This window comes from Eleutherodactylus coqui, chromosome 11, assembly GCF_035609145.1.
Source record: "Eleutherodactylus coqui strain aEleCoq1 chromosome 11, aEleCoq1.hap1, whole genome shotgun sequence".
Classification (NCBI taxonomy): Eukaryota; Metazoa; Chordata; class Amphibia; order Anura; family Eleutherodactylidae; genus Eleutherodactylus; species Eleutherodactylus coqui.
In genome coordinates, this window is record NC_089847.1 from 119,134,838 (window position 1) to 119,160,933 (window position 26,096).

Consider the following 26,096-nt stretch of genomic DNA (forward strand, 5'->3'; position numbering starts at 1 on the left):
AAAGTATCATGTTGTGAACGTCGCGACGACTCGGAACAGATGTCACACTAATTTGATGTGCAGAACCAAAAATGATAGCGTCTCCGATTTGCTCATTTTATGACACCTGCTCGGAGCAGACAGGTTTTTTTTGGGCTGTTCATTTTTGCTCAGCTTGAATTGGAATGTACTTTATTTTAGGGTTTTATATCCGGATTTGCATTTTGCATATTTAGTTGTAGCCTCAACAATGTGCGCCGCCGCTAATAGGAACCTATGGGAATCTTACAGTGCCTCCTAGGAATACATGGGGGGCGGATGGGGCAGATCCCCCATCACTTGTCTACATTAGGCCTTGGAACCTCCGACCCGGCTCAAAATACTGGAAGAAACAGCGGTGCATGCAGGCCGGGCAGCTGAGTGGAAACCGAATGGACCCCATTATAGTCAGTGGGGTCGTTCGGTGAGTCCATCCTGAGACAGAGCCATTTGGCCACCGAGATTCCCGTGAAACCACCCTTAATCTTGACAACGGCGCGTGACGTCAGCCCGGCTGGGAGAGCGCCACAGCCTCCTTGTTTAGTGCGGTGCCGGTGGAACACATGACAACTCTAGCGGGCAGAGCACGGAATGGGCGTGTTTTTTTTCAATAGTGGGCAGAGAGGTGGACCGCCCATCGGACTACCCGACGCTAATTTGCATAGATCGCACAGCACACTTCAGGCCTCCTTCACACAGGCGTGTGGTGACGGCAAATTACACAAGTGAGTCTTGCGCGTGTACCAATCTGCCATAGGCTCCCACGCTGCCGACCACACGTATTGCACGAAAGGCGCACAGAATATAGATTGGAGCATGTTCTTTCTTGGGCGCGAATTACATGCGCATACACGCCAAGATAGAGCATGCAGCAGCATTTCGTATCTGCTGTGTGATGGCCGACTGTCCCAATGGGAGGTTGAATTTCGCTCACGTGCCTGGCGGCCTTAGTCTTGTAATATGTTGTTGATGACATAAGGCACATGCGTGGGACAGCAGTCCAGCTGGGAAAGAGTCGCAGCGCATGCACCTCTTCGCTCAATGCGGCGCAAGCGCGGTGATGGTGGAGCGCTGGACACCAGTGGGCAGAGCTGGAGACGTCACTAGGCATGGATCGGTCGTGTTTTTTTTTTTTAACGGGCAGGGAGGGGGCCGGACCACAGACGGAGGTGGACCGCCCATCGGACTATCCACCGCTAATTTGCATATAGCGCACAACATGCTTAACCAGCGATATCTGGAGACCGGAGACGCACTGAAACAAAGTAAAGGTGACAATACATTCCGCACATCGTATATTCTGCCGGTAGCCCAACAAGTACATGAGGGACTTCCTGTAATTTATTACACTCTTTGATATTGTAGCTTGCTTTTTTGTGTTTTTTTGATATCGGACATCAGTGTCTTTTAGGCTTTTGTGCACAAGTGCTTTGTAGGCTTCATCTGCCAGATTGGATGGCAAGAACACCAATACGTGTACAGCTGTATTCTTGCCATCAAAGCAATGGAAACCACAACAGAAGCCGATCCAGCATCGCAGTCCGGCCTCCATTGTGAGCACCAGCCATGTCTTTTAGGCACAGAGGCTCCTCCTCATGTAACAATCCCCAGTGATTTCCTATTCTGAGATCCGTGGGAATGAAAATCTTAATGTAGTGCCTTCATGTTTATATAAGTTCTGGCTAGAGATGAGCGAGTATACTCGCTAAGGCACATTACTGGAGCGAGTAGTGCCTTAGCCGAGTATCTGCCCGTTCGTCTCTAAAGATTCGGGGGCCGGCGCGGGTGACAGGTGAGTTGCGGGGGGGAGAGAGGGAGAGAGAGATTTCCCCTCCGTTCCTCCCCGCCGCTCCCCGGCCCCCGCCGGCCTCCGAATCTTTAGAGACGAGCGGGGAGATACTCGGCTAAGGCACTACTCGCTCGAGTAATGTGCCTTAGTGAGTATACTCGCTCATCTCTAGTTCTGGCCCTTTTACACAATGGCGAGAATTCCACCATTCTCACTTGCCTGACGGAACGAGCTGATGACATCATCACCAACTCATTCGCAATCAGGCAGCCCAGCTAGATTCGCTGAGAATGGCGCAGTCCTCGTTCACTAATCGTTCAATCCTATGTAAACGATCGCACCCAAACCTCATGATTCCGTCGTTTACCCGTCTTTAAACTGAGCGATCATCATTCCGTCTGACCGGTAAATTAGAGTCCCTCCTATTCAGCAATCGAATGGTCATTCATTCTCAAACAACTTGTGCTTATGTGATAGCCAACGTGATAACCAGCAAAAGTGCAAATCACTTTCTTTACCTAAAATGACTTTTTTGTGCTGAAAAAAAATCTCTCCAAAGTACTGGCCACCCGGGCGTCACCCCTCCTAACTACCTGTCGTCAAGTGAAATCCATCTCTAGTAAAAGGATTAACAAGTCGGTTACAGGAAGTGGAAGATGGGTGATGTATTATGCTGCCCATAGACATCCAAGGAGAGCGCAGGAGGGAGAGAGAAGTGGAGACTTAGAGAGAGGCTGTTGCTGCTAATAGTGAGTGTTTTACCCACAGTTACTGCAGTCACCTCTACACTGCTCATTACCGCTGTATAATGTTCTCCATGATGCTGTTACTTATGTGTGTACGTTACGGTGAGCAGAATACATAGTTTTCTCTGTGTGTAATATATGGAGCCACCAGCTCAGAAAGAACCGAAAATTAGAATTACAGCCAGAGGGGAAAATTGATCATAAATACAAGATGCAAATGCTATATAGTGTTATACCTCATATGTAAACATGGCAGCTGAAAAGGCACTTGAAAAGTTAGGTACGCTTTAAAGGCTATGCATACCATTTTGGGGGAAAACATTTTGTTTTTGTCATAAATTATCTGATAAGAAGGTGCAGCAGAGGAGAAAGCAGAGGGCTAATACTCTTCAGTCCAGCTTCACTATCAGCTCTCCTGCTGAGACTCATTCTGCAGTCTCTATATACAGTGATATGTAGAAGCTGCAGAAGACCAACGCTACACAATTTTTAATCAAACCCAATTGCATAAATGATTGTCAGCCCACAAGACATACATTGGAGTGAAAATAACTTTCCCCAGGGGCAGCTTTAAAGTATCTAGTCCAGATTTAAGTATTTTATTACTGACTGCCTCCTGGAAGCTTCAGAATATTAATCACTCTCACACTGACGACTTCTGTTGGATATTCTCTGTGTGACCCGGGGAATCACGAATGGATGTCGTTCCTGAACCCGTCCTCAAACCCAGCGGGGCTTATTTACTATTCCACATACGCCAGAAGAGTTGTCTTGCTCGCTTGCACCACAATTATCATGTGTTTTTTAAACTCTTTCAAACAGGTTTGTCCAAAAAAAAGAGGTGTGGCCTAAATCGCACCACAATTTTTGGGCGCAATTTTTGGCATAAACTAAGCCAACTAACAAGTGGTCCAAACTTAGACTAGACAGACTCAAAATGTGATAGATTTATGATTTCAGTGATAAACTAACGCATTTCAGTCCGCACTGTGTTAGTGAATAAGCCCCGGAGCTTCAGTTCAGGCCGCCGGTTCGAGCCGTTCTCAGTTTTTCCCTGAATCTATAATAACTCTTCCCGCTTCCATTACAGCGGCGGCACGTGTCATCTTTCGCTATTAAGCACTCCGTCCACGGGGGGCCGTGCGAAGACTCTTCATAGAAGCGGCGCTCCGTGCGGCGTTAGAAGTAACTCCTCTAGGCAAACGCAGAAATTGTTTGTGTTTTTTTTCATTTTTTCCCTTGTATTCGGGCAGTGACGGTACGATAATTATTGCTTTTGCTCGGCAAACTGTAATTATACATTAAAATGATACTTCTAATAGCGGCGGCGCTTCACGTTCGCGTCTTGTGTGTTTTTCTACGATTATCTTGTTGGGTTTGTGTGATGCCCTCGTCTCGCCTCCTCGGATAAACGGATGAAGGAAAGCGAAGTTCCAACTCGTGTCATCGCTGCCGCTGATCTCCTACCTGCCCTTCTCCACTTGTACTACAACTCCCAGCATGCCCTGACACCGGTAGACTTGGGAGTTCCAGAACACTGGGAGAGCCGCAGGTCAATTTAGGAGTGAGGCAATAGTTACGCAGAAGTCTATGCGTACACAGATGCAAAGTGTGCTGCGCGGTACCGTTCATTGCGGGGGGTGTTCGTCTTCTGCGCCTAAAACAATATGCCCAGCGTGCGCACAGAATACAGTAAAACTGCCGATACGTGTGCAAAAAAGTCTCATTCATACCGCCCATACGGAGCGCTGAGGCATGTGCAAAAACGCGTACGCTCGTGTGAAGGAGCCCTTACACGGTCCAGCGCCGTATCAGCCCAAACTCATAAAGATAGGATTTTGCGCAGAGCTGCGATGTATTTTGCATCGGGTTAACTTCCCACGGGCGAGTGTGAATTCCGTCCCTCCATATTGCGCTCCCCACCCTGTGAAATTTATCGCGCCCGTGTGACGTAAAAGAATATATATATTTTTTTAGCATTGCTGCGCTTCAAATCCCATCACTTTTTAAAATTTTCCACCGACTGAGCGCTGCGAGGGCCTGTTTTTTTTTTTGCGGGACGAGCTGTCGTTTTATCGGTACTGTTCTGGGGTACAGACGGCTTTCTTAATTAGTTTTATTGAGTTTTTTTAAGAGGCAAAATAAGCATTTTGGCTTTTTTCTTTAATGGATTTTGTTAAAACAAATAAATAGTGTGTTTCATTTATTGTAGCCGTCGTTACAGACGCAGCGATGCCAAATGTGCGCTTTTTTTTTTGTAATAGGCCAAAATGTTTTTTTTTCTTTTTACACTTTTTTGCAATTTTTTCATTTTACACATTTTCTGTCTCTATAGGGGACTTGAACCCACGATTGCATGATTGCTCTGATAACCTTGTAGTACATCTGTAAGGCATTGTACAATTGTTATTGCTTGTCATCCCGCGTCACGGCTGCCAGGCCATGGCCTCCAATTGCCATGGCAAACCATCAGTCCTCCGTGATGACATTTCGGCGTGCTGGTGACGTCGCAGAGCGCCAATATTGATTGCAGCATGTAAGGGGTTAACAGCTCAGGCCGCTCTCTCACAGCGTCCGCTAATCGGGGTACAACGCTCACATTAATTTCAATGGGACCTCGCAGACCTGCGCTCGATTGTGGTATTTCTAACGCCCCGATTTCCGAGTGCTGTCGATACTATTTTTGCACGTTTTATTGTTTTTTTAACGCACCTCCTCCCCCGTCACAATGGCGGGGTGGGTTAAGAAGCGCCGCCAAACGCTGCGACGTGTTCAAAAACGCCATTTGAAATCACGTTAAAAATTCAGCAATTTCGAGCGGCGTTTTCTGAGCGCACATGTGAGCGGCCTTAGCGTTAATAAACGTATTGTTTAGCATGCGTGCAGCAGAGCTGTGTGTGCTGTGCGCACGTACAGTGTGCAGGGCCGTCTGTGTATAACGTATGTCCTGGCGCCATTGTTTGAACGGACACACTAGGTTTAATAGGAGCCGACAGTTCGCTATACTAGAACACTGCAGTTACTGCCGGTAGCCCCCCACTTTGTTAGACCCCCAGAGACTTTTTAAATACTTTTTCCAGTTGCCTAAAACCCGGCGCCTCTTATGGTCCGCAGATCCGGTCATAATCTGTTACTTTGTAGCAACCGCTACTTCTTACTTACTAGCAGTTTGTAGGACTCCAAGGTGCTTGCAGAGAAGGTCTGCGGTGCGTAGAGGTGGGGGGCGGATTAGCCCCTTCCCCTCGTGTCCTTCTCATGTCGGAGGGCTTTCCTACGACTTGTTTCCATGGAGACGTTGTACATTCCATGCCATTTTGTTTAGAGGAAATCCTATATAGTGAGTGACATTCTCTCCGTCGGTGCGTTCTGCATCCTCTGCCACCGGAGCGAGTCTTATATATATATAGGACGAGTGTCTAGGAATAGTATATAGGTCTCCCGAATAAATAAGGGCAGCGGGAAACTCCTTCGTAAGGCCGGATGTACGCGGGGGCGTTACACACGCCGGTCCTGTGCATTGCGGGACGGACTTCGCACGTTTATAGAACCCATTGTATTCAATTAATTCTGCATGAACGATTTTTTTTTTCTCCACTCTGATATCACACTGATATTTTTTTTTTTTGTTTTTAATCTTTCACTATTTTTGGGCTGTTCTGCTGCAAGAATCGCCCATCAATTCCCATGGGAGCCAAAAAAAAACAGTATCAGACTTGTAAGACCTCATGTCAACGGGAAAAATATGTCCCGCGCCGATTTCTGCTGCAGATTTCCGCAGCGGACGCACTTCGAATTGTCTTTTTTTTGCATGCGGGAGATCCATTGAGATCCGCGTTAAAATGGAGCGTTTTTTTTTCCCGCGCATGAAATTCGAAAATCCCTTAAAATACCATCCGCAGCTATTTAAATAACAGCGGATGGTCACTGCTTTCCTATGGTATGCGGGTTTCATGCGCGGATTTGGTAAATATAATTTCCCTCAACTGGACTTGAAGATGCGATCGTTTGATCACTGGCATAGTACGCTGCATTATGTACTGCAGTGTACTATAATACTCAGGCCTCCGACTGTCATGGGAACCCATCAGAGGCACGAATGGGGGACAGGTGGAGCTCCCCCTGCCTGTCAACCACTCACATGCCGCGATCACTATTGACCCCAGCATGTAAGGGATTAAATGGCCGGGATCGGCCTGCAGCGCCATTGAAAAGGCCTATGTGAAGGTTTAAAGTCTTTTAGTGACTGCCGTAAAAAGGTGTATTGGTGGTCACAAAGGGGTTAAGGCCTTGTTGATACAGAGGGATAACAGGGAGTATTTAGACTCAAACCTGTGCCGCAGTCTGTACCGCGCCAATCTGTATTTCTCAGTTCAGGATTGATATATCTGCTCTTCACGCAGAAACGGCGCCTCAGGGAGGACCCAGCGTTACCTGTCCGGGTCTTCCGTGTCCTGTCTGAGTCTTTTCTTTTTTGGTGTGCGGATGCATGCGGGCATTCTGGCCAGCACGCATGCGCAGTACAATTTTTTTTCTTCCAACTACTGCTTTCCTGCGGAATCCACAGCCCATCTACAATTCAATTGCAGACGGGCCGCGATCAGATGGCTTCCATTGACTTCCAGTTCCAGTGGGAACCGCACTGAAATGGTGCATGCTGCGATTTGTTTTCCGGTCTGCAAATCGAATCTGCATGCCTTAATTCTAGTGCGGACGCCCATGTATCCCTATGGGCAGCTTGAACTGTGGCTCGTCCGCGTGAATCCCGCAATTCACTTCTGCCCGTGGACAATGGGCGTAGGGAGCCGTGTATCCCTGTGTATTGTGAGGTTTTTGCACGCGTATGCCTGTACGCATGAACAGCGTATTTTACGCACACTACCCTGCACCGGCTTCCCGAATTCCAATGCCATAGATACGCAATATAATTGTGTGTCTGCTGCATTCCGCATACACCTATAGAAAACTATAGGGCCGTACCCGCACAATACACGGTTAAAATAGAACACGCCGCGTTCTTTCTTGCATGCGTAAAATGAGCAGTTAATATATGCAAGTGTGAATGGAATAAAGAAAATCAATGTGCTTTCATGGACGCCATTCACCGCATATTAGGTGCGCGTAATGCGCAATTCACATACGTTGGTGCGAGCCCGGCCTCAGGCTAGATAGCTCCAGCTCTGTTATAATCCTCGGCGCCCGTGATGATAGAGGAGCCTCTTTTGTTTCTTTTATTTGTGTTTTTATTACGGACGGCGAACGGCGAGATGCGATTGGAGGACGGAGTTTTGCTATTTGAAGTGATTCAAATTACTGTGATGTGTCTGGAGAGAAAGCAATCTCAGCTAGGAGTCAAGGAAGTAAGGAGAATTGAAGTATATGATGTGATGCGGCTGCGGCGCCGTGTCACGGGAGTCACCCGCGGAGAATAAACTATTTTCGGAGAAAGTAAATTAGTCTCCTATTTAAGATGTATTGAATATTTATTAGAATTGTATCTGTACTTGGAATAAGCAAAGCAAAAACGTAGAAAGTATTACGAATCACAAGGGAGTCAATGACTGAAGACTGTGGGGACGCTTTTTTAACTTATATGCATACATTTTGGGCTGAAAATATTTGTTTCAGTAGGGCTTAATTAAAGGGCCACTCCGGTGAAAACACTTTTGACCATGCCTGCTCTCCTCACCTGATAGCCTATCACGCTCTGGAGGTCTCCTCTGTGTATTCTATGAAGTGCAGCCCCCTGTCTGATGCTTATCAGGCACCATCTTGAGGCTGAGATTTTTTTACTTCCAGTTTCACATCTATCCCATGATGCATCAGCACAACATTAGCTAGAGGCCATACTATTTTCGCCTGCTGGGAGGACAGTTTAGTTACCATTACCGTCTATATTCATAGGTATACAGTTAGGAAGATGAGCTGTGATCTCCTCTAATATATCTGTGTAACTGTGAAAGGAGTGCCTGTGTCCCGCTAATACCAGTTTCCTCGAAAATAAGACCTGCTCTGATAATAAGCCCTGCTGTGATTATTAGGGGTCTTGAAATATTAGCCCTACCCTGAAAATAAGCCCTAGCTACCCCAAAAAGCAGCAATGTTAACCTAACAGGGACTGGGTCCCTCCTTCTGGTCTCTGACGCTTCGGCAGGCTTCCGTATAGTCCTCAGCACTGACAAAGCATCACTTGCTGGTAACGGGGTTTGAAAACACCGCCTCCAAAAAGCGATTGCTCTGATTGGCTGAGCCGTGGCGCTCGAGAACCAATCAGAGCCGACACTTGCTGAACCAGTCACGGCATCGCTTTAGAATTTAGCCTTTGAAAGATATACTTTGTTGTGGTCTTAAAGGGGTTGTCCCGCGAAACAAAGTGGGGTTATACACTTCTGTATGGCCATATTAATGCACTTTGTAATGTACATTGTGCATTAATTATGAGCCATACAGAAGTTATTTACTTACCTGTTCCGTTGCTGGCGTCCTCGTCTCCATGGTGCCGTCTAATTTCAGCGTCTAATCGCCCGATTAGACGCGCTTGCGCAGTCCGGTCTTCTCCCTTCTGAATGGGGCCGCTCGTGGCAGAGAGCTGCTCCTCGTAGCTCCGCCCCATCACGTGTGCCGATTCCAGCCAATCAGGAGGCTGGAATCGGCAATGGACCGCACAGAAGACCTGCGGTCCACCGAGGGTGAAGATCCCGGCGGCCATCTTCGCAAGGTAAGTAAGAAGTCACCGGAGCGCGGGGATTCGGGTAAGTACTATCAGTTTTTTTTTTTTAAACCCCTGCATCGGGTTTGTCTCGCGCCGAACGGGGGGGCTATTGAAAAAAAAAAAAACCCGTTTCGGCGCGGGACAACCCCTTTAAATCAGTCAGTAAGAACATTCAGGAGAAGAGAAACTAAACCCTGTGTTGTATTTCCTCTTGCATCTGGTTTTTATCTGATTCATTTTTACCCGTTTCTATTAACCGCATCTAAATCCTTCTTTGTCTCCACAACCTTGTTATTCTTGACCCTTTTTGCCGCCCTCAGCGACTCAATGTCTTACCATACATCACATTGTTTATTTTTGCTAATTAATATTATGCATGATCTTTCCCACTGAACCCTTTTTTTTTTTGCTGATACTCTTATGCCATATTTGCCTGCACTTTCATGCCGCTTCTTCTTTTTCCTCATGTACTTGATGACTCACATAACAAACTTTGGAGAGCCGGGGCGTCCTTGTCAGCCGTTGTTCATTTGCGCAAACTGTTTTAAAGTGGGGTTTTTTGCAGTTTTTTGTAGTGATTCTTTCCCTTACACGCCCTCATGTCGGCTCTCCGCGGCGTCGCGTACGTGCAGGATGCCTTTTTTTTGAGAGACTGCGGCCGGAGTTCTAGCGATCTTGTGTCGAGTTCTACTAAAAGTAAAATATAGCGCTCCGCTGTTGCTTCTGGCCTTTCCAATGTTTATAAAAGCGAGGTGGTAATTGAATGTTGAAGTTTTCCAATCTGCTACTTTGGTGCGACCGGTGAGCGCACCAATTACTGTAACTTGATGCTATATTGACTCATACATTAAATGGCGCGCACACATAATAAATACTCGGAACGACTCAGGATTGCTCGCAACAAGGTGGGCTTTTTCTTAAGAATAAAAATGTTTTAGTGGTCGCGCACGAATGGATTTCAAGTGCGGAATCGGTGATCGCCATCCGCAATAAGACGCAGTCATTGAAAGGCATGCATTCGCGGGTATGAATGGCGTATTCCACATACGGAAGAAAAATCGCAGCGTGCTGTATTTTAACATGGATTCTACGCAGACTGCTTAAATAGAAGTCAATGGATGCGAGCGACCCGCAGTCCACGCACAATTGGCATTGCGTATGAAAGTCTCACCACTCCATAGAAAATCAGATAGAAAAGCCAGAATGCCGGCTGGAGAGGAGATAGAGCTCTTTCTTCCACATGGGCAATACGCTGTGCATACACCCGCATCCGCACAGAAGAGCGTTCGCATCCGCAAGCTTCCGTTACCATTCTCAATTACGTTCCGCAAATGATCGCAGGTCTTCCTTTGTGGAAAACCGCATGCGGAATCCAAACTGGTTGATCAGCAGGCTTTTAAGCCAGCTGAAGGGGCAAGGTGCGCAAGTGAGCGCTGCAACCCCTTCATTTAGCAATCATTGGGGGTCACGGCACCTGGACCCCCCCTGACCAAAACCTTTAATGTGGGCATGTCAAAAGTTTTTGAAAAATGCAGTTACTCTTTAAAGGCTCGTCCAGTTGTAAACTGTTGATGTCTATCCTTAGGAATATCCCTCAATAGTAGACGGGAGGGAGTCTGTCGCTTGGGACCCCTGCCGAGCAGTAGCTCACCATCCAGGATCCCTATCGGATCAGTTGTTTGGTGTGCTGATTTCTGCAGGAAGCAGACAACTCTGTTCCCACTGTAATGGCCAGGCCTGGTATTACAGGCATGATTACCATTGAAGTGAATGGGAACTCTACCTGTAATACCAATTCTGGCCATCACAGTGGGAACGGAGCTGTCTGCTTCCTGCAAAAATCAGTGCACACTTGTACCAGCCCAACAAACAGCAGACCAGAGGAGGCCCCGGCAGTATGATTTATAAATTATTTTTAATTGGTAACCTATTGACAATATATGCTCCTTTATGTCTGTAAAGCGGTATACATCCTTCTGCTAGAGCTATAAATCAGGTCATGGGTGGCTTTACACAGAACAACTGTTGTCTGAATGAATGATCGCTCAATCGAGCGAATGTAAGCGATAGTTGTTCCATGTAAACGCAGCCACCAGCCGGGCGAGGAGCGATAATTACACTAATTCACTAGTCGTTTATTTACAGATCAATTAAAAGCACAGTAGTTGCTGGCTGACTAATTAGCATCTGATATAAACGGGTAATTGTTTGTCTTTCAACAAGTAGCCAATAAACTTTGGAGGGAGGAGTGCGCTTCAGCGACCGCCAACACCAACAATCGCTCTACGTAAAAGCACCTGAATAACAGTCGTGCACGTGCTATCAGCTCGCCGTAGTGACTGTCAGCTCGCCGTAGTGACGCTCAGCTCGCCGTAGTGACGGTCAGCTCGCCGCAGTGACGATCAGCTCGCCGTAGTGACTGTCAGCTCGCCGTAGTGACGGTCAGCTCGCCGCAGTGACGATCAGCTCACCATAGTGACTGTCAGCTCGCCGTAGTGACTGTCAGCTCGCCATAGTGACTGTCAGCTCGCCATAGTGACTGTCAACTCGCCGTAGTGACTGTCAGCTCGCTGTAGTGACGCTCAGCTCGCCGTAGTGACTGTCAGCTCGGCGTAGTGACGATCAGCTCGCCGTAGTGACGGTCAGCTCGCCGCAGTGACGATCAGCTCGCCGTAGTGACTGTCAGCCCGCCGTAGTGACGGTCAGCTCGCCGTAGTGACGGTCAGCTCGCCGTAGTGACTATCAGCTCGCCGTAGTGACTGTCAGCTCGGCGTAGTGACGATCAGCTCACCGTAGTGACGGTCAGCTTGCCGCAGTGACGATCAGCTCGCCGTAGTGACTGTCAGCCCGCCGTAGTGACGGTCAGCTCGCTGTAGTGACGGTCAGCTCGCCGTAGTGACGGGTCAGCTCGCCGTAGTGACTATCAGCTCACCGTAGTGACTGTCAGCTCGCCGTAGTGACGCTCAGCTCGCTGTAGTGACGCTCAGCTCGCCGTAGTAACGATCAGCTCGCCGTAGTGACTGTCCGCTCGCCGTAGTGACTGTCCGCTCGCCATAGTGATGCTCAGCTCGCCGTAGTGACAGTCAGCTCGCCGTAGTGACTGTCAACTCGCCATAGTGACGCTCAGCTCACCATAGTGACTGTCAGCTCGCCATAGTGACTGTCAGCTCGCCGTAGTGACTGTCAGCTCGCCGTAGTGACGATCAGCTCGCCGTAGTGACTGTCAGCTCGCCGCAGTGACGATCAGCTCACCATAGTGACTGTCAGCTCGCCGTAGTGACTGTCAGCTCGCCGTAGTGACTATCAGCTCGCCGTAGTGACTGTCAGCTCGCCATAGTGAGGATCAGCTCGCCATAGTGACTGTCAGCTCGCCGTAGTGACTGTCAGCTCACCGTAGTGACTGTCAGCTCGCCGCAGTGACGATCAGCTCACCATAGTGACTGTCAGCTCGCGTAGTGACTGTCAGCTCGCCGTAGTGACTGTCAGCTCGCCGTAGTGACTGTCAGCTCGCCGCAGTGACGATCAGCTCACCATAGTGACTGTCAGCTCACCATAGTGACTGTCAGCTCGCCGCAGTGACGATCAGCTCACCATAGTGACTGTCAGCTCACCATAGTGACTGTCAGCTCGCCGCAGTGACGATCAGCTCCCATAGTGACTGTCAGCTCGCCGTAGTGACTGTCAGCTCGCCATAGTGACTGTCAGCTCGCCGTAGGGACGATCAGCTCGCCGTAGGGACGATCAGCTCGCGTAGTGACTGTCAGCTCGCCTTAGTAACTGTCAGCTCGCGTAGTGACTGTCAGCTCACCGTAGTGACTGTCAGCTCGCGTAGTGACTGTCAGCTTGCCGTAGTGACTGTCAGCTCGCCGTAGTGACTGTCAGCTCGCCGTAGTGACTGTCAGCTCACCATAGTGACGATCAGCTCGCCATAGTGACTGTCAGCTCGCCGTAGTGACGATCAGCTCGCCGTAGTGACTGTCAGCTCGCCGTAGTGACTGTCAGCTCGCCGTAGTGACGCTCAGCTCGCCGTAGTGACGCTCAGCGTAGTGACTGTCAGCTCGCCGTAGTGACTGTCAGCTCGCCGTAGTGACTGTCAGCTTGCCTTAGTAACTGTCAGCTCGCGTAGTGACTGTCAGCTCACCGTAGTGACTGTCAGCTCGCCGTAGTGACTGTCAGCTTGCCTTAGTAACTGTCAGCTCGCGTAGTGACTGTCAGCTTGCCGTAGTGACTGTCAGCTCGCCGTAGTGACTGTCAGCTCGCCGTAGTGACTGTCAGCTCACCATAGTGACGGTCAGCTCGCCATAGTGACTGTCAGCTCGCCGTAGTGACGGTCAGCTCGCCGTAGTGACTGTCAGCTCGCCGTAGTGACGATCAGCTCGCCGTAGTGACTGTCAGCTCGCCGTAGTGACTGTCAGCTCGCCATAGTGACTGTCAGCTCGCCGTAGTGACTGTCAGCTCACCGTAGTGACTGTCAGCTCGCCGCAGTGACGATCAGCTCACCATAGTGACTGTCAGCTCGCGTAGTGACTGTCAGCTCGCCGTAGTGACTGTCAGCTCGCCGCAGTGACGATCAGCTCACCACAGTGACTGTCAGCTCGCCGTAGTGACTGTCAGCTCGCCGTAGTGACTGTCAGCTCGCCGCAGTGACGATCAGCTCACCATAGTGACTGTCAGCTCACCATAGTGACTGTCAGCTCGCCGCAGTGACGATCAGCTCACCATAGTGACTGTCAGCTCACCATAGTGACTGTCAGCTCGCCGCAGTGACGATCAGCTCCCATAGTGACTGTCAGCTCGCCGTAGTGACTGTCAGCTCGCCATAGTGACTGTCAGCTCGCCGTAGGGACGATCAGCTCGCCGTAGGGACGATCAGCTCGCCGTAGGGACGATCAGCTCGCCGTAGTGACTGTCAGCTTGCCATAGTGACGATCTCCAACAATTTGTCCTGTGTAAACCCACCTTAACGGCACAACGGGGGGCTGAGCCTCACGAAATTACAAGGTACTGGAAATTCTCTTTGGATGATATTGATGTCTTCTAATTGCTGCCTTCAGTCGCAGAATCTTCTCCCGTCGTCTCAGAGGGCTTCTATTCCAGCCACGTAACGCCATTGTAATAATATATATATATATTTTTTTTGCATCCTAAAGCCACCCTCCAGCCCCGGACAAACAAAGATGGACGACCCGCTTCTCTGACTACCTGCTGCACACTGCCCATTAGTATGCATTTGTTAGGACGGCTTCACGGATGAATTTGCGCACGCACAATACACAGAGAATAGAACCCATTGATGTCAGTGGGTTCGCTCACATTTCCGTATTTTGGCTCGCAAATTTCGGTCGCGCAGAAAAAGCTACAACATGTTCTTTCTGCATATGGGGTGTGCGCAAATACGTGTGCCTTACCAAAGGAGATGCGGAATCGCGCTGCAAAAAGAGCACATCTGGAGCTCAGAGGAATTGGCCATTTCAATCGGTGTGTGTTAGTGTGCAAAAAATGCCCCGCGGGCAGGAAAGGTGGGCTGGGATGCGCCAGTGCGTGCAAAGAAGCCTTGTTCGTAGCGTAAAAAAGTTGCACTAAGGCGTGCGCAATTGTGCTTGCGCTCGTGTGAAGCCGGCCTTGATCTAACTATTCCATGCTGCTCATGGGGGTGTAGGAGGGTATCCCTTTTTTTCCCCCTCTCATTGTTTTTGCTGTTGTAGTGTAACTTTTTTTCGGATGTGGCCGTTGTGCATTTAACAGGGGAGCGTGTGGTGGCGCTGGGGGCGGGCTCCTCTAAGCGGGCTCAGAACCCGCTCACGTAGGAACGCTAATTGTCTGGCCGGGTGCTCTACCGCTTCGAGCCCCAAACTATTTTCTGACCTAACAAGTGGCGAGAGACTGTTCACATTAAAAGTTTTGAGCAAGGCAAGATGTGGTTGCATCCTGCTGGCCCAATTACAGCACCGCTCAATGTTCCCTATCTGGGCAGCTCTTAGCAGGGACCTACTTCCCAAATATGCCCATGTCCAGATGGTTGCTGCCACCACTTCCACCCCTACCCGCCCGGCTCATTAGACTCTTCATGGGCAGTGCTGGTCAGGTATATAGTTTTAGACTGATCAGGTAGTCAGAGGAGCCGCCCCACCTTCTCTACCTGTCCAGGACCCCCGGAGGGTCGCTTTAAGGACAGGTGACCCTAATGTACACAAAGCTATTCTCCCCTTCTGTAATGGTGCTTATAACCGTTCTCCAGCTTGTTGTCTTTGCGTCTTGAAATAATAATCTTTTTTTGTGTTTCCACAGGTTTTTACTTTGTGTAGAACAAATTGTGAAAGAGCTGCGGGATTTGGGAATTCAGGTGAGGAAACTGGAGCAAGGAGAATGGAGCTTCAGACTCTACAGGAGGCCCTAAAAGTGGAAATTCAAGTTCACCAGGTAAGAAGTCACCATTTGTCTCCCTAGCATAGTCTGCAGCACTATTCTTGCATCGTAAGGCTATGTTCACACACAGCAGATTTGTTGCAGAAATGTCGACCACTGGACAATCCGTTCCACGCAGGTGAGTCGGGTTCTTTCTGCAGCGTGCACAAAGATCTCTACAAGCCCTTTTGAAGTGAGTGGGACAGTTTGCAACAAAGTTCTGCAACAAATCTGCCGTGTGTGAATATATCCTTTATAAGATAATGGGAACAATTTTAAAACGATTTGTCAAAACTGTCCTGGCTTCGTTAGGAACGGCCGACATGACCGCAATGTTAACAGAGCTTAAAGAGTTAATGCACTTTTTTTTTTTTAAATGTACAGAATTGACATTTATAAGCATTTTTGCAATAGGTTTTACAGCCTAGTTGTTACATTTTTCATACACCCCTCTTCAGCTATGTAGCGAAGTGAAGGCAGTGCTGAGTCTTCAGCTAGCTACTGTAACTTCATACTGAAGATGGCGCTGTTCTCCCTAACTGTTCTCCTTAGTGCAGGCACAGTTGTACCATATAACAGTGTGTTTATAATTGTCTGCTTTATTGCTTTAGATTTATTTTCACACCTACTTGGTCCAGCGGTGTCCTCAAGATGTGTTCCCCTAGCTCTGTTGGTGTTAGTGTCTGGCCTCCGCTGCTCTGTCCCTGGGCACTGTATAAGGAGAAGTCATTCTGTGCTGCTAACGGCTTCTCCCCTTCACAGCACCCGTTTCCTGCCAGACCCGAAGCACTGTCAGGGTCTCAATGTACCAAGTATACAGTACAGTATGCCACAACCTGATGCATTGAGACCCTTTCAGTGTACCGGGTCCGGTGGGGCATGGGAACGACGAAGAACAGCCAGTGAGACCAGAGAGCAATAACACCAGCACTGTGGGACACATCTTGGTGGCACTGCTGGACCAAGTAGGTTTGAAAAACATAAAATGTACAGCAGACATTTATTAATACACTTTTATATGGTACAGCTGTGCCTGCACTAGGGAGAATAGTGCAGGCACAGCTGGAATGCTATCTTCAGCTATGCAGTTAAAGTAGCTAGCTGAAGACGGATTTCTTAGCACCACCTTCACCTATCTGCATAGCTGAAGAGGGCTTCCCAACGAACAATATACAGAATAGGCTCATAAAACCTATTGCAAAAATGTTTAAAGTTGCCTATTCTGTACCTTTATGAAAAAGGAAAAAAAAAAAGAAGTGCATTTACTCTTTAACCCCTTCCCACCATAGGACGAAAGTTTACATCCTGGCGGGGAAGGTAATCCCGCAAATGGATGTAAACTTACGCCCTAGGGATGGTACGAGCTTGTAAGCTGAATGTGTGCCATCCACAGTGAATGCTGGCTGTGACTGACAGACAGCTTCCAGCTGCAACAGCGGGGAATCCGTGAGAACAGAGACCCTCGCTGTTAACCCCTTTCATGCCACGATCAATGTTGATCGTAGCGTGTAAAGTGCTCACAGAGGAAGGGTACTGCTTCTGTGATGTCATTGGCCCACAGCATTACAATTTCAGAAGGCCGATGGGTTGCCAATAGAGATGAGCGAGCATACTCGCTAAGGGCAATTACTCGATCAAGCATTGTCCTTAGCGAGTACCTGCCCGCTCGGCAGAGAAGGTTCGGCTGCCGGCGGCGGCGGGGGAGAGCGGGGAGGAACGGAGGGGAGATCTCTCTCTCTCCCTCTCTCCCCCCCTGCTCACTGCCGCAACTCACCTCTCACCCGTGCCGGCAGCCGAACCTTTTCTTCCGAGCAGGGAGAGACTCGCTAAGGACAATGCTCGATCGAGTAATTGTCCTTAGCTAGTATGCTCGCTCATCTCTAGTTGGCAAGTCTGCCATGGTCTGTGATCGCTAATAGTAGCGATAATACACTGCAGTACAGAAGTATTGCACTGTATTATAGCGATCATAACTTCACGGTTTCAAATCCCCTAACATTAAAAAAAGTAAACAAAATAAAAATGATATAAAAAAATTGTAATAAAAAAACCTTTTTGTGTACTTTCCCCTCTTTGTTTATTAAAAAACAAATAAATAAAAATTCATGTTTGGTATTGTCGCATCTGTAATGACCTCTACAATAAATGTAACACACTACTTATCCTACATGGAAAACCTGTGTATAAAAAATCAACTAAAAAAAATAAAGCCAAAATGCTTATTTTTTTTATGTTTGCCTACCAAATAATGCAATAAAGTGATCAAAAACCTGTATGTACACCTAAACGGCACCAATAAAAGGATCCGCTCGCCACACAAAAAACAGTCCTCACAGAACTCGATTGATGGAAAAGTAAAAAGGTTATGAGACCGAATGCAGCAAGGCAAGAAGAAAAAAGCTCCAAAAAGGGGTTTTATTATGCAAAAGTGGAAAAACCTAAAATGTGATTTTGGTATTATAATTGTTTCTCAGCCTGTAAAAGTTATACAATGCGATATATGTACCCATACAAAGTACGGCGCCCCACGTTTATGGCTTTTGAGAGTGGAGATAAAAATCCCCCCCCCCCCTAAAAATGGTCCTTGGGTCCAAAATAGGCCGTGTCACTAAGGGGTTAAGAACAGCCGCCATGACAGCAATGCTAACAGAGCTCAAACAAAGCAGAGGGATGCAAGCTGAAATTAAATGGCGGCACGCTGCCTGTGAAGCCGTCCTTGTGTTGTCTGTAGGGTCACGTAAAGCCAATATTTGACATTAATTTGTACCAAATACTGAGCAGGTTTATAGACGGCGTATTCACACTACGTACGCAGCACAGCTGGAAGGGGAGCATGATGCTGGACGCCGCTGATATGTGGCACTGTATCGGCATACGGTATTATATGAGAAGCCTCTTATGTATAAGAAGGAAAGGAAGTAAACCGCACGGGTTTTTTACTAGATCCTCTATGTAGAAAAATGTATTGGACTGCGCTAATTTAATACGGCAGAGACCGAAAGGATGTGTGGATACATTTGATATATGTGCCGGCAGCTTTCCTGCCATGTGCCTAATGTACACTGCCAACACATTATGAATGCACCCTAAGATCAACATCCAGTATATCATAAAGCTGTTCGGGCCTAAGGGTAAATGTATAGATGTATGAACACTGTAATCCACATGTCAATATGAGGAAGTTTAAAGGGCCACTCTGGCAAAAAAGTCATTTTTCCATCCCTGCCTCTGGAGGTCTCCACTGTATTGTAGTTCCTTCCATACAGTGGAGCCCCCTGTCTGATGCTTATCAGGCAACATATTAAGTGTGCCTGTCCACTGGCGTGATTACCGCCGGCGAATCGCGCCGGAACCTGTCCACGGAGAATGATTGTGATTCTCTGCTCACGGCGGGCAATTCGCAGCATGCTGCGAATTGCCCCGATTCTCCGCGGCCAGCCTATCTATCAGATAGGGCTGACCGGCGTAGAATCGGCGGCGACTCCTGCTCCCGGGCGGCAGTTTAGATAAGCTTGATAAAGACCAGATCGCTGGTCGAAACGCCGCTGCAATATTTTTCTGCTATGGGAAAATAAATACTTTTGATTCTCTATGCACCATCTGATGCTGCCGTCTTATTTCTAATGCATCAGCACAGCATTACCTGAGGCTGTACCATTTCTGCCTGCTGGGGTTACGGTTTAATTATCGTTACCTTCTATAGTTTTCTAAATAAGCTACAGACCATAAGCATATATTCGGGAGGATGAGCTGTCTTGCCAATCTTAGATCAAAAAGTGTTGGTGCTCCGCATTTTGCTTAAACCAGGTTCAGCAGTGGATCGTAGTTTACCTGAACCGGGATCAACATCATGATTGCTGCAAGCCGCCTTAAGGGGTTTTATCAGAATAACAACTTATTCCCTATTGTGTGTCCCCTTCTCCTGTCACTGCGGGGGTCTCTTCTTCTACAGCAGTGATGTCTCTCTGAATGTGCAGTAAGCGCTCCATTCACTTTCAATGGGACTGCGGCACCTGCTCAGGTATTTCATTGAAAAGAACTGTACTGATGGTCGGCCAGCGCTACATTTAGTGTGACGTCACTGCTGGGGAAGAAGGCCAGAAGTCTTAGAAAGAATTAACTAACTGAGGTAACACTAGCTCACTTGTATATACTGGGTGATAGCTACATAGTGAATGAATAGAAAAAAGTCGCCGGAGTGCCCCTTTACCTCATATTACATGAGCTCTAGAAGTTCATTTGGTAAACTCCTCACCACAAAATGAATAGCAGCTGCTTGGTTTTATGTTTGGGTAAGGAATATTATGGAGGAGGCTAAAGGGGTTGTACCAGAATCACTAGGAATCCCCACCCATAGGATAGGGGATAACTTGCTGATTGGTGTGAGTTTCACCGCTGAGACCCCCTATGGATTAGCAAGCAATCCCCTATACTGTGGATGGGAATAACTTGTGGTTCTTGCACAACCCCTTAAGGACCAAGCGCTGTAAATTTACGGCGCTTAGTCCTGGGCTTTAATCCCGCCAGTCGCAGAAATACGGTACAAGATTAAAACCCCTGCTTCTGCAGTCAAGCAGGAGCAGGTCGGGTTGTCAGCTCAATGAGCGTTATGTACTAAAAAGTGAAAGTGGAAGTGTTTCTTCCATTATGCGACCCGGTGATCACATGACCATCGGGTCCTCTTGTTACAGCATCCCTGCAGGGTCCTAGCAGACCCAGATCAGCTCTGCCAGTGACTAATGTCACTACAGGGGATGTTTTCCCTGTAACTGGGGCTCCTATGGATGCGGCTCCTATGGCTGCCCCAGCTACAGTGGGAAAGTGTGTACTAAAAAAAACAAAAAACATGTAAATGACCCCAGAGGTCTTGTATGACGTCATGGAGGACACAGATGGTACAAAAAAGTAGTTACAAAAAGAAGTAATAAAAAATTACAGAATAAAATAAAATATATACATAAAAAAGAAAATTGCCCAAAGCCGATGCCAACTAAAACCGTCGCCATATGCACCATGTAATCCAAAACCATACATACTATATATCAAAACGTCCGAAACAAATAGAGGAACCCGTTCCCAGACTTTACTTTAGCGTAAATAAAATAATTTAAAAAGCCACTATAAATGTAAAAAAAAAAATTCTAGGTTTTTAGCCCCAATAAAACTAAAAAACTGAAGAAAAAAAAAGTCAGTGAAAAAGATATAAAAAAAAATAGCTCGATTTGTCACGGAAAAAAAAACGTATCAAAAATAATTTTGATAGCTAAAGGAAAAAAACAATAGGGCAGTTAAACCACCACAGGGGTAAAATCCCTAAAAAGTGTCTGGTCCTTAAGGTACAAAACAGCCTGGTCCTTAAGGGGTTAAGAAAGGAGAAAAAAGAATAATAGTTACATTAAGGCAACTGTAGCATGCAGCAGCCATCTAACACCGTGCTGACTTCTACATTGCTGAGGTCTTTCATCAGCCACATTATTTCTATTGACAGTACGTGCAACAGTGACCTCTGCAGGATAAAATGCGGAACTGCACCCTATCAAACTTGCAAATCTGGAATATTTCTACAAACTCTATGACAGTGTTTTGATTTGACGGCAGAAAGTTGGCACATAATAGCCTTTTATTTATGTCGGATTTCTACAAACCGCACATCATTGTCCATGAATTTAGCTCAACAGTGGGATTTCGACAGCAGTCAGAGTTGCGCCAGACGCTCTTTACCGGGAATTATTGCCGCTGGAGGTACAGTTTATTACAGAAATACATTCTGCGGTTCTTCAGGGATTTTTCAAGCAGTCAATCTATAAGATGGGGTTTTGTATCTCCCTTTATTGACCTCAGTCAGCCCTTCCTTCTCACATAAGGAACAACCGGATTGGATAGTGAGGCGGTCAATCACCGAACTGCGCAAAACAGCACGTTGGCAGTGAGTGCGGCACCTTACCTTCACATTCGAGAAAATCAATGTTGCAGGAAAGGAAAGACACCCTTCTAGAGTTCTCGGCGGTAATAGGCCGAAAAAATTGCTAGAAATCAGGAAATGTGTATAAATATGGTGTCCGTGTGCCGACCTGATAGGAAAACCAAAGTCTGGATCTGTCACTAATTGTATCAATTTGTATGTCATTGTTTTGGAAATGTTGCACTAACGCAGTTTAGCCCGTGAACGGTGTTAGAACCTCGGACCAATGTGCAATCCTTCAATTGTGGCGGATCAGGTTCGTTAGTCGAAGTTCAAATGACGAAATCCAAGATGGCGGGCTCCGCTGATAGGCTTTCTGTGGGTGGTGGAATTACACCCACATTTGCGGCTGGTAGCAGCCATGTTTTTTTCTATTGCTCTGAATGCTGTCGCCAATCACCGTGCGTGATACATTTATTCTAGGTTGAACCATTAATCCCTTGAACTTCGTTTTGCCAATCGCTTATCAAAAAGTGTTGGTGCTCCGCATTTTGCTTAAACCAGGTTCAGCAGCGGATCGTAGTTTACCTGAACCGGGATCAACATCATGATTGCTGCAAGCCGCCTTAAGGGGTTTTATCAGAATAACAACTTATTCCCTATTTTGTGTCCCCTTCTCCTGTCACTGCGGGGGGCTCTTCTTCTACACCCTGAATGTGCAGTAAGCGCTTCATTCACTTTCAATGGGACTGCGGCACCCGCTGAGTCATTTCATCGAAGTGAACGGAGTACTGATCGCACATGGTCGGCCAGCGCTACATTTAGGCTGGGTTCACAGAGGGCGGATTTACCGCGGAAATTCCGTCTGGAATTTCGTCGCCGCATGTCCGCCTGCGGCCGCTAATCCCGGGATTAACCAGCCATGTGGACGAGATTTCTCAGAAATCTCGTTCACACGGGATGGCGATTCTGTCACTGTTGCGCGGACTCGCCGTCCGCAGCATGTCCATTCTTTTTTTTCTTCCATTGCTGACGTGCTCTCCTCTATGGGAGGGCCAGCTTTAACAGAAAATTGTGCAGCCAAGACGCTCCAAAACCTGGGTTTAGAAGAAGCGCTTTCATGGCGAAAATCTTGCGTTTTTTTGCTGCAGCCAAACCGCAAGATTTCCGCTGTGAATACGCCGTGTGGGAACCCAGCCTCAGAGTGACGTCGCCTTCTGCGGAAGAGGTAACTCCATCCCCAGTGACAGGATAACGGGACACGGGAGTCCCAATCGTGAGATCGGCGATGGTGTTGGCAGGGAGATGCCCGCAATCAGTAAGTTATCCCCGATCCTGTGGATTTTGCGAATTTGCCTGATCTGCGCAGTAATAATACACTTGTTCTGCCATTGAGTCCAACTGTCGCTGTACCGGGCACTAGTTTGTGCGCTTTAAATCCTTTCTTTACACTTGTCTATCTTGTCTGTGTTTAGCATCAGTAAGCCAAAACTGAGGTTGTCCAGTCTTAAACTATTGATGGCCTATCCTTAGGATGGGCCATCAATAGTAGATCATTAGGGGGTTCTGCCTCCCGGAATCTCTTACTGATCAGCTGTTCACTACTCTGGTGCTTTCTTGTACAGAGCTGATTTATGCAGGAAGCAGATATCTCTGTTCTCACTGCAGTGGCCAGGCTTGGAATTACACATAAAGATTCCATTCACTTCAGTGGGTGCCTGTAATACCAAATCTGTCCACAGCAGTGAGAACAGCGCTATCTGCTTCCTGAAGAAATATAGGAACGTGTTGGCCTGGCAAACAGAAGACCCCCATCAATCTACTATTGATGGCCCATCCTATGCGTAGGCCATTAAAAGGTTTACAACTGGTCAACCCCTTTAAGGACACAGACATTTTTTGTTTTTTCACTTTAGTTTTTTTTTTCTCTCTGCTTTAAAAAATAAAAATCAGGGCTTCTTTATTTTTCCATCAACATAGCCATCTAACGCCTCATGTCCACGGGCGGGTCGGATTACTCATGTGGGAGCCCGCAGCTAAATCCAACCCTGCCTGCGGCCAAAGACCCTACGTACCTGTCCGGGTGTTCTTTTTTCTGTACTCCGGATGCTCCGGTCGGCCGCCAGCACAGTACAGTTTATCTTTTTTTTTCCTTTTCAAATCCTGCTTTGCCGCGGAATCCGGGGCCCGTCCGCGATGCCAATTACGGACGGGCCGTGGATCGGATGGCTTCCATTGACTTCAGTGGAAGCCGTCCGCACAGAATCCGCACTAAAAATGGAGCAGGCTGCGATTTATTTTCCACATGCGAAATACGGAAAACAAATCCACATGTGTATATTCAAGTGTCGACGCCTATGGTTCCCTGTGGGTGACTTGAACTGCGGATCTTCCCGTACGGATTCAGCAATTCAAATCTGCCCGTGGGCATGAGGCCTATTAAGGCTAATGCCCACGGACGGATTTATGCCGCATTCCTCGCGGTGGAATAACGCAGCTAATAGGTTCTATTGAACCTAATGGCTCAGTCCTCACATGCTGGATTCTGCCGTGGATTTACGTAAATCCGCAGGGAAAAAAATCGCTGCATGTTCTATTTTACCGCGTTTTTTTGGCGTATCCCGCTCCGTCCGTGGGCATGAGGGTTAGGCTGACTTTTTTTGTGGGATGAGCTGTATTTTTCAATTGTATCATATGTTGTAATGAAAAGCCTTTTAAAATTTCTGAGCTGGATGAGTTGGAAGAATCTTACCACTTTGAAGGGTGTCTTGTTTATAGGGCACACACTGATGGACGTTGAGCTGATCGCTCAGTGTAAATAGCAGCCGTTCAGTATAGAACGGCCACTGTTAGGTGAATGGAGAGGGGCGGGGGAGAGCGAGGAGAGAAATCTCCAGCAGCCGCCCCGCTGTGAGCCAACCATACCCGCTCCTGTGTAGCAGCATGGGAGCGAGTATGTGCGGGGATGAGTGTTGGGCATCGTTTGCCCGACATTCGTCCCGTCTACATGGGCCATAAGATGGCTTGTTAACTGTCCTATAGGTCAGTGTTAAAATTTATATAGCGTTTTTGTTGAACTTTGTAAAAAAAAAAATAATACATTTTTTTATTTTTTGCATACACAATACAACATATCTCTATTGCAGTATATTGTATTTCTGCACTCATGCTATTAAGATGTGCCACAGGCACGTCTTAATAGGTGAAAATACAGCCCTGGAGGCATTCACATGGGGGCTTGCCATCATGACATCCAAACGGCAGCCTGCAATCTCCTTTTTTGTATAAGGGAAGGAGGAGGGGTGGCGGTTGTTCAAGAAACAGGTTGTACATATATGTCCTGGGGCACTGAGGGGTTAAATCTCAAGTGTTTGTAACCGCAGTAGCCCTATAGGGGCACATTTATTTAATATTGCCCCTTTATACACCGGCCTTAGAGAAGTGCTGCTAAAGTAAGAGGCACCAAGCGTATTAAGCTTTGGCACACCTTGGGCCGTTCTTGCGCCTCCTTTTGAAATCTGTGCCAGGTAGGATCTGGCATAGATTTCTGCTATAATTTATGCCAACTTCTGCCATAAACTATAGTGAATTCGATGGCTCCGTACCGTCTTACTAACCTGCGCCAACTTTATATAATAGTAGTGAGGGTGGCAGAAAATTGCCTAAAAGTCACTTTTTTCCCAGCCTTTTTGGACAAGTAGGCCTTTTCTTTCTATGCCAGGACTCTGCCATAGACTTTCATGTGACTTTGGGTGAATTAGGTATGAATTTGCAACCCCAAAAAGGTAATCCAATGTCAATATTGCTGTTTCTATGACACTTAGTTCATTTATGTCTCACTGTTGACACTTGACCTTCATTCATCCTTGGTGCTGTATGTATAGGCTTCACTGTTGGTACATTAGAAGCGCACATATAACAAGTCAGACAGATGCAGCTCTGGTAATTGGGTTTCTCTTACTGGGTTCATTGTGGCCAAAGAGAATTTAATCTTAAAAGTTAAAAAAAAAAAAAAAAAATTAAATGAACATCAAAAAATCAGGAAGTCACGGGTGAACCTTCTTAAGATGCAGAATAAAATATTTTAAATGTAGGTTAATCTGGGCTTAGTATCATTCAGGAAAGCCGCACATTTGCTTCAGCCGGCCTGGCTTTTGTTTTGCTCTGGTTTGGCTTTGGTGTTAAGTGTCCTTCCTTATTTCCTAGTGCGTGCTGCAACCAGCAATTGTTAAATGGGGAATTACTCATGCATATAGGCAGCCGTTACTTCATATACAGTGGATTTGGAAAGTCTTCAGACCCTTTCACTTTTTTATTTTACATTCCGTTATGTTGTGGCCTTCTGTAGAGTAAAAAAAAAACAGTTTTCCCCCCATCCTTCTGCACTCAATGCCTCATCATGACAGCGTGAAGATACTATGTTCTAGATCATTGTAAATAAAAATAGATAAAAAAATAAAAAATTCATTGATATAAGTATTCACACAGCTCACAATGCATATCAGAGCCAAAACCAGGCCGTGAGGA

The 26,096-nt window shown here is 47.2% G+C and overlaps 1 protein-coding gene across 5 annotated transcripts in view; it reads left to right on the top strand.

The window, feature by feature from the left end:
* Window positions 1-26,096, top strand: part of PHF21A (PHD finger protein 21A) — a 124,509-nt gene that overhangs the window by 23,006 nt on the left and 75,407 nt on the right. For all 5 annotated transcript variants that reach the window (XM_066583411.1, XM_066583407.1, XM_066583409.1 and 2 more), the window contains exon 2: window positions 15,551-15,682. In XM_066583411.1, coding sequence (XP_066439508.1) covers window positions 15,551-15,682 — 132 coding nt within the window. The remainder of the gene's footprint in view (window positions 1-15,550; window positions 15,683-26,096) is intronic.